The 8898-nt window shown below is 36.1% G+C and overlaps 1 protein-coding gene across 1 annotated transcript; it reads left to right on the top strand.

Annotated features, from left to right (window-relative positions):
• Window positions 1-3419: 3419 nt before the first annotated feature.
• cfap126 (cilia and flagella associated protein 126) lies at window positions 3420-8431 on the top strand. Its single transcript, XM_028453630.1, has 5 exons — window positions 3420-3598; window positions 3679-3741; window positions 4591-4665; window positions 5038-5217; window positions 7773-8431. Exons 1-5 carry the CDS (start codon window positions 3572-3574, stop codon window positions 7977-7979), a joined length of 552 nt encoding a protein of 183 aa, XP_028309431.1. The 5' UTR covers window positions 3420-3571; the 3' UTR covers window positions 7980-8431.
• The last annotated feature ends 467 nt before the right edge of the window (window positions 8432-8898 follow it).

Below are 8898 nucleotides of genomic sequence, written 5' to 3'. Positions count from 1 at the left end.
TAAAAATATTTGTCTGTTAGAATATTGCAAATAGTTTTGAATTATATTTAGTGAGGCAACAAGTATTGCTTTGCAAACTTTATTGTTCTCTCTGACTGAATTCTGAATATTAAATTTAGTCTGCAAAGTCATGATACTTAGAAAATGACCTTGGTTAACTAGGTAAAAATGATACTCTTTTTGTATCAGCTCTGAATTAATAATATTTCTTTATTAGACGTAACATCTCTATTGTTCCACAAGGTGAAGACATGTAGAGTAAAGTTATGGATAAATGCCATCTTCCAATAGTGGAGAATTTGCTTATGGTATTCAGACAATTTCAAAGGCAGTTTGGATACTTCGAAATCACATTTCAAAAGAAATTCAAACCCCCCTACTTGAAAATGTTTTTTGGGGATATTATACCAAATTGAATCAGGATGAGCAAGAAAAGATTTTATCCAATTATTTCTAAAGACACTAACCACTCAAAGTCAATGTTGTTTTCCTTATATTTTGTGGAGAAATATAAAGAGAGTAACTTGGATAAACTAATTTAGAGACGCCCTCTGATTTTGACAGTAAATTTCGACCAAATACTGTATATATGGTTCCTTGTCAACCAGTAGTTGAGACTTTTTGTAATTTCTTCAGTTATGTAATTAAATTTGTTTTGCTTCTTTTGTTTTGACATCCGTGGACAGATGAATTCCCAAGTATTTGATTTTGGTTTTCACAGGAATTGATTCTAATTCAGTATCCTTGCAATCATACAATGGAAGTAATTCACACTTTTTCAGATTAAGGCAAAGGCCTGATGCTTTGGAGAAAACTTAAATAGCTTCTAAAGCTTTTTTGAGGATTGATTTGTCCTTTAGGAAGATTATGGTATCGTCTGCAAATTGCCTCAATTTAAAGTTTCATTCATTTCTATTCTTTTTAAATTGTTGTTGTTGTTTACTATAGGCCATTAATTGAGTACAAAGTATGAATAATTTCTTGATGTGATTCTGGCATGTAGAGAAATATAACTAAAGATTTTGTCATAAAACGTTTTGATTATTTCACAGAATTTGTCACCAAAATCAAAAAAATCGAATGATTTAAGTAAGAAATTGTGCTCAATGGACTCAAAAGGCCTTAAAAAATCTATAAGTTTTCTGAATTTAAAAGGGTGTGATAATCCATCATATCAAAAATTAGCCTTAAATTGTTTTGTATAAATCTGCCATTGATAAAAGCGGACTGAAATTCGTCTATTAAGGAGTGTAAGACATTTTTCATCCTATTGGTGTAAACAAGAGCAATTATTTTATAGTCATTACAGAGTAATGTTATAGGTCTCCAGTTGTCGAGTTTTAACAAGTCTTTATTAGGTTTGGGCAACAAAGTTATGAGACCAGTTTTTATTGTTGGGGATAATTGACAATTATTATTAAGATCTAAATATGCATTAAATAATTGCTGTTTAATGTCCTGCCAAAACCTTTTATAAAACTCTATAGTTAGGCCATCTATACCGGGTGATTTCCATTCTTCATTTGTTTAAGAGCAATTTCAATCTCTGATATTGTGACATCTTCATCTAATAACTGTTTATCTTCATTTAATAATTTATTCCTATTGTTTTAAATTGTGTTAAAAAAAAAAAAAAAGCATCACGTGTCCTGGAATTTTCTCTACCAAATTATTGTTGAAACAAAAAGCACTTATGATACTATTATAGTCCGGTTGTTGTCCTTTTGGAGGTTTTCTGTCAAGCCACGAATCAGGGGCAGTGTTGAAATCACCACCCAGTATTATGTTATGAGTACCATATGTTACCCTCCATTCTCCCATATATTGAGTTAGTTTTGATAGCATATTCCTATTAAGAGCTCTGTTATTGTATCCATATATATTGACTAAGATGCATTTAGAATCAAGCATCTCCACGACAACTATTAACCAATGACCGTTCTTGTCACTTTTATGATCAATTATTGTTTCGGTAAACCTGTAAAATAAAATCATCGCCCCTGCTGAGTGAGAAGTGTCGTGTGAATAAAAAGTATTATTTTCCCATTGCTGCTTCCAAAAGTTTTTGTCATCTTTGCTAGAATGTTTGCAGAAAAATAAGATTAGCTTTAGTCTCATTGCAAAATAAAAAAATATTGCCTTGTGTTTAACAATATTTTTTAAACCTCCAACATTTAACGAATTCAAAAAAACAGAAGACTTAGCCTCTTTGAACTACTCTAAATAAGAATAGATAAATAGAGCTGCAAGCTATCAATGCATTATTATTGATTTGTTTAGACAGAAATGTATTATTGAGATATAAACTTAGACATATTTATGATTTTTGTTGTTGTACTAACACATCCAAGAACATTGCTGGAGTTGTAGCTGTAGTTGTAGTAGTAGTAGTAGTAGTAGTAGTAGTTGTTGTAGTAGTAGTTGTAGTTGTAGCTGTAGTTGTAGTTGTAGTAGTAGTAGTAGTTGTAGTTGTAGTTGTAGTAGTAGTAGTAGTAGTAGTTGTAGTAGTAGTAGTAGTAGTTGTAGTAGTAGTAGTAGTAGTAGTAGTAGTTGTAGTAGTAGTAGTAGTAGTAGTAGTTGTAGTTGTAGTTGTAGTAGTAGTAGTAGTTGTAGTAGTAGTAGTAGTAGTTGTAGTAGTAGTAGTAGTAGTAGTAGTAGTAGTAGTAGTAGTTGTTGTCGTAGTAGTTGTAGCTGTAGTTGTAGTTGTAGTAGTAGTAGTAGTAGTTGTAGTTGTAGTAGTAGTAGTAGTAGTTGTTGTTGTAGTAGTAGTAGTTACCACTGCCTGATCTTTTTGTTGATAAAATTTGATCGATTGCATTGAGAGACCAACTGATCAATTCCATAATTCCAGTTTTGGATGAGATGCAAAGAGAGGCTCCTATTAGATTCACAAGACCAGTCAAAACAAAAGCAGCAGCAATGACAGATATGGGTGGGATGAGAGGGAGCAAAGGAAAATGCCGCCGCCTTCGTCGAGTAGCAGAAGTTAAAGTCCAAAATACACTTAATAGCCTACGTGTGTAAAAATCATTTCCCAAATTATTTTTAATTGGCTACATTTTTTTTTTTACTTATTACTATTGATAATTATCATTTATTTCTCTTTTTCCCTCTCTTCTTTCAATTTTATTTTGTATAGGTATATTATATATATATATATATATATATATATAGATATATATATATATATATATATATATATATATATATATATATATATATATATATATATATATATACATACATTTACATATTGTTACTTTCCCTCACATATTTGCCTATTATTAACTTGTTATTGTTTCCTCCCCTCACCCAAAATAAAAATAAAGAGAAAAAAAAATAACTTTTTTTTTTTTTTTTTTTAATCTCCCTCTCGCCACGAGCACCCCCACTTCCACTTCCTGGAATTACGTCACGCATACGTCATCAAACCTCGATGCTTCCATAGCGAAGCCTGGATTATTCGCCATACGCTCCGAAGCCTCGAAAAGTAACGTCACATTTTAGTGCTGCTAAGCAACGGAACAACAAACTCGAAAACCAGTCTCCTGCAAGTCACTGACGGGGAAAGATGGCATTCAATTTCTCAGCAAACCAGGTGAGGCTTTTGTCAGGAAATCCATGTGTTTTTAATTTTAGTCTTGACTCGTGAAGCATCTTTCCTTCCTCTCTCCTCAGTTTGAAAACGCCTTCACATCCCACAGGCTGCAGAACTGGTGCGTGTCCGAGCAGAAATCCAAGGTACACACAAAATAAACACACAACACGACTCTAAAAATACACAAAATGACTTCAAAAACACAAAAACTCCATTTACAAAAATACACAAAAAGGTAGAAATCAATCCAACTCCAAAACCACAAAACAACAAAAAGGCAAAAAAATACACAACTTAAAACACACAAAATGACAAAAATACATAAAACAGCAATAAAACACACAGAACAGCAACAAAATACACAAAATAACTAAAAACTCCATCCATCCAGTTTCTGACCCACTTAAAAAGTGCAGAAAATAACAACAGAAATGCACAACATAACTAAGAAATCTACAAAATAACAAAAACAGTTGTTCTTTCCTGCAATAATTTTTTAATCACGTTTTTTTTTTTTTTTTTTTGGCCCTCGCTGTAACAAAAGTTGCCTGTCTCTGAGTTAGACATGGGCAGTTACTTTATTTTTTCACAATTGAAGTTACCTTTACAGAGTTCAGTTCTGTTTAATAAGAGTATTTATTTAAGGGCACCTTTGTTCGCCATTCTTCTTTTTTTTTTCAATACTTTTGTAATTTTCAGATAAAGTGAATATATGATTCTAAAATAATTCTCCAACATTTATACAAACATTTACCAACATTTACCAATGTAAATTGGTATTTATTTGTAACATTTTACTGTACTATGTAAAATGTCCTAATACTTTATGCAATCATTTGATTTTAACAGTATCAAATAGGTTTTCTTTCTTGTACGCTAATGTTTTTTAACAGGTAAATGCAGCTGCATCTAGTGTCATCTATGCAGCACTTAATTTGATAAGTTTGTGTGACCTACTTGCTGTTCAAAGTTTATTATGTGATTGTTTGTAGAGACCCAGAACACGGGTCGGTTCCACTGTCATCATTACTGATGGTCGAGGTCATCTGCTCCCAGGGAAGAAGAAGGTGAGAACATCTCAGAGCTGTTGCTTTTAGAAGGATTTAGTGTGAAACCATTGGTGAAGGCTTCTGCCAGCGTGTCTTTACAACTGCAGGAGACAAAGTCATTGTTTGAAGGTCTAGCCATGCTAATATTGATGAAAAAGAACATATTCATATCTTAAATCTGGACTGTTCTAATTTGACGTTTTAAAAAAACATGTGCAAAGTTCAAAGACAAATATTCATGACATGAAAGTGTTGATTGGCTTTACACATAAATGTTTGTAAGTGATCATTCATCTTGTTTCTAGTTTCTGTGTTTCAATATTGAATTTATGGAATGAAGTACATCCTCTGCTCTTATCATTGCTCTCTGGTCTGATTGTCATCTACCAGAGTAAAAGTGCACAGACAGACTTCAGGGGGACGTGGGATCTACCTTCTCCTATTACACGTCATCACATCAACCCCACCTCAAGATCTAAGGAGGGTCTGAACAGGCTCCAGTCCTGGGGGTTTTCCTGTCAGCACAGCACAATACCAGTAGGGGGCAGCAGAAGTCCAAGTAACTATCAGGTAAGTCCTCAGTACACTGGAAAAACATCTGTGTACTTTAAAAGTATCTTTTTTTTAATCATTATTCATCATCAAATACATACATTAATGTTATGAATAAAGTATGTATCTATCTATACATACATTGGATTGTATTGGAACTAAGCTGGTTTCATCCTTCAAGAAATTTCTCATAATTTATCATTTGAATTTTCTAACATTGGATTTTTTAATTGCCACCCCAACATAAACATACAAAAGGATAACAAGACAAAACCACTACAAAAACATACAAATATAAAACCAAAATGCACAATAGGACTTCATAAACGTACAAGATCACAGGAAAATACACAAAACGACTATCAATAAGAAACTAACAGAAAAATATACAAAACGACCACAAAAACACACAAAACTCTTTGTTTCTTGTTATTCCTCAGATTGGTCGTTATTATAATGCTTTTTGTGGTTCCGTTGTGAAAAAAGTTGCTTCACCATGTTGGTCTAAATATCCACTGTGTGTCTCTGTAGCATGAACCACATCAGCATTGCTTTTATGTACAGATGTAACATAGGCTGCTTTCAGGGCTGTGAAGCAGTCGTCATCGCTGCTGGACAAACAAGCCTGTTTGTGTCATCCTGATGATTTGGGGGTTATTTTGGGGTGGGTGGGCTACTTTTTTCCACCTTAACTCATCCTTGCAACAGTGACATACACAGTGACCATCCTTCTGTGATTATCCAAGGCTTAACATAAGTGAAGACTGTTGCAATTTAGATTATTACCTCTATCAAGGAGCTCATATATTTCACCAGCGTTAATTTGTTTGACTTTTAGCAGGACTATGTAAACATTACTTACCTGATTTTGACAAAATAGTAGTTATAAATTTAACCAAAAATAGACCTTACACCATGGAAGATTATACAAAATTTACAGTGGGGCAAAAAAGTATTTAGTCAGCCATCAATTGTGCAAGTTCTCTCACTTCAAAAGATGAGCGAGGTCTGTAATTTTCATCATAGGTATACCTCAACTATGAGACAAAATGAGAAAAAAAAATTCAGAAAATCACATTGTAGGATTTTTGATAAATTTATTTGCAAATTATGGTGGAAAATATGTATTTAGTCAATAACAAAAGTTCATCTCAATACTTTGTAATGTTCCCTTTGTTGGCAATGACAGAGGTCAAACATTTTCTGTAAGTCTCCACACACTGTTGCTGGTATTTTGGCCCATTCCTCCATGCAGATCTCCTCTAGAGCAGTGATGTTTTGGGGCTGCCGCTGGGCAACACGAACTTTCAACTCCCTCCAAAGATTTTCTATGGGGTTGAGATCTGGAGACTGGTTATGCCACTCCAGGACCTTGAAATGCTTCTTACAAAGCCACTCCTTTGTTGCCCGGGTGGTGTGTTTGGGATCATTGTCGTGCTGAAAGACCCAGCCACGTTTCATCTTCAATGCCTTTGCTGATGGAAGGAAGTTTTCACTCAAAATTTAATGGCCCCATTAAACAGATCAGTCGTCCTAGTCTCTTTGCAGAGAAACAGCCCCAAAGCATGATGTTACCACCCTCATGCTTTACAGTAGGTTTGGTGTTCTTTCTCCTCCAAACACGAGGTGAGTTTTTACCAAAAAGTTCTAATTTGGTTTCATCTGGCCATATGACATTCACCCAATCCTCTTCTGGATCACATCAAATGCTCTTTAGCAAACTTCAGACGGGCCAGGACATGTACTGGCTTAAGCAGTGGGACACGTCTGGCACTGCAGGATTTTAGTCTCTGGCAGCGTAGTGTTACTGATGGTAGCCTTTGTTACTTTGGTCCCAGCTCTCTGCAGGTCATTCACTAGGTCCCCAGCGTGGTTCTGGGATTTTTGCTCATCGTTCTTGTGATCATTTTGACCCTACGGGGTGAGATCTTGTGTGGAGCCCCAGATCAAGGGAGATTATCAGTGGTCTTGTATGTCCTCCATTTTCTAATAATTGCTCCCACAGTTGATTTCTTCACACCAAGCTGCTCACCTATTGAATATTCAGTCTTCCCAGCCTGGTGCGGGTCTACAATTTTGTTTCTGGTGTCCTTTGACAGCTCTTTGGTCTTGGCCGTAGTGGATTTTGGAGTGTGACTGTTTGAGGTTGTGGACAGGTGTCTTTTATACTGATAATGAGTTAAAACAGGTGCCATTAATACAGGTAATGAGTGGAGGACAGAGGAACCTCTTAAAGAAGAAGTTACAGGTCTGTGAGAGCCAGAAATCTTGCTTGTTTGTCGGTGACCAAATACTTATTTTACCAAGGGATTTACCAATAAATACATTAAAAATCCTACAAAGTGATTTTCTGGATTTTTTTGTCTCATTTTGTCTCTCATAGTTGAGGTATACCTGTGATGAAAATTACAGGCCTCTCTCGTCTTTTTAAGTGGGAATACTTGCACAATTGGTGGCTGACTAAATACTTTTTTGCCCCTCTGTAGATGAATATACTGATTCTAGATCAGTTTGAATATGAGTAAAATGATTGATTAAATTAAAAATTGATCTTTATTTCTCAAACCTTTCAGAGAGGCCCCACCCTCAAGATTCGTCCACCGTCTCAGAGCAGCCCCCCGCCCACTGAGCCTCACCAGGACCCTGAAGCAGGGTGTGCACATGTGTCCATATCTGCATACGTGTCCATCCCTCAGGCCTGGGACTCAACTCTCGGTCCTGAGCAGACTCCAGCAGGAGCTTCTGATGCTAGGGAAGTGATTGCAGAAGGCAGTTTTTAAACTGAGTGCACCAAAACGCCTCTCTTTGAAGTGTGTAGTACTGACTGTGTTTTAAGAATTCAACACATAAATGGAGGTTCGAAAAAATGAAATTCCTCACAAGGACACATCAAAGCAATCAGCAGACGCCTCTGAGGAAGACTGGAACTTGACAGTCGGAACATGTCAGGAGATTAAAGTAAATTGATACTACTTGTGTGTGGCGGGGCGTCTGCTGCCGTTGTGGTTCCCCTCCTGTCCGTCCAAAGTGTGCTATTGTTCTGTCAGCAGACCAGTGTCATGAGGTCCAGCAGCGCTGTGCACATGACAATGGAGCGTTGTTCCATCTGCACTCCCAGCACTTTTTCCATTCCTCACTCTGCAGCGTTCAGCCTCACGTCCACCTCATTGATTAGGAACCCCAGTTTATTTTTAAAGAGCAATTAAACCACTTTTCTCTACTAAAAAACAAATCTATTTGGTATGAAGTATCGTTGATTGATTCTTGTACAACTTGACATTTTAGTCAGTGTTTCTTTCAATTTGGTGTATTTTGCTGTAAAAATGTAAGAGTGACTGTCAAGTTCTTCATATATTTTATAGTATAGAGTGGGCGTGTCTTAACTGCTCCAGGAGCCCCGTCCATAATCAAGGCTTTTTAAAAATGTATTTCCAGCCTAGACGCTGGTCAGTCGTCAGCCTAAACCTCAGGATTTATTCTACACATTTACCCATATGTACGTTACTAAAGAAATATTTTATGAAATCTAAATCCTACTGTAAAATAATAGTTTACATTAAACATCAGGCGCACGGTGGATTAGTGGTTAGCACGTCCGCCCCACAGCAAGAAGGTCCTGGGTTCAAGCCCTGGGGTGGGCTTGGGTCCTTTCTGTGTGGAGTTTGTATGTTCTCCCCGTGCTGCGTGGGTTTCCTCCGG

This window comes from Gouania willdenowi, chromosome 7, assembly GCF_900634775.1.
Source record: "Gouania willdenowi chromosome 7, fGouWil2.1, whole genome shotgun sequence".
Taxonomy (NCBI): domain Eukaryota; kingdom Metazoa; phylum Chordata; class Actinopteri; order Blenniiformes; family Gobiesocidae; genus Gouania; species Gouania willdenowi.
This window is presented reverse-complemented; position numbering and strand designations above follow the sequence as displayed.

Coding starts and splice junctions, on each gene's coding strand:
- cfap126 (XM_028453630.1), top strand. CDS start 3,572: ATGGCATTCAATTTCTCAGCAAACCAG. Junction 4,666..5,037: donor TGCTCCCAGGGAAGAAGAAG/GTGAGAACATCT, acceptor GTCATCTACCAG/AGTAAAAGTGCACAGACAGA. Junction 5,218..7,772: donor GAAGTCCAAGTAACTATCAG/GTAAGTCCTCAG, acceptor CAAACCTTTCAG/AGAGGCCCCACCCTCAAGAT.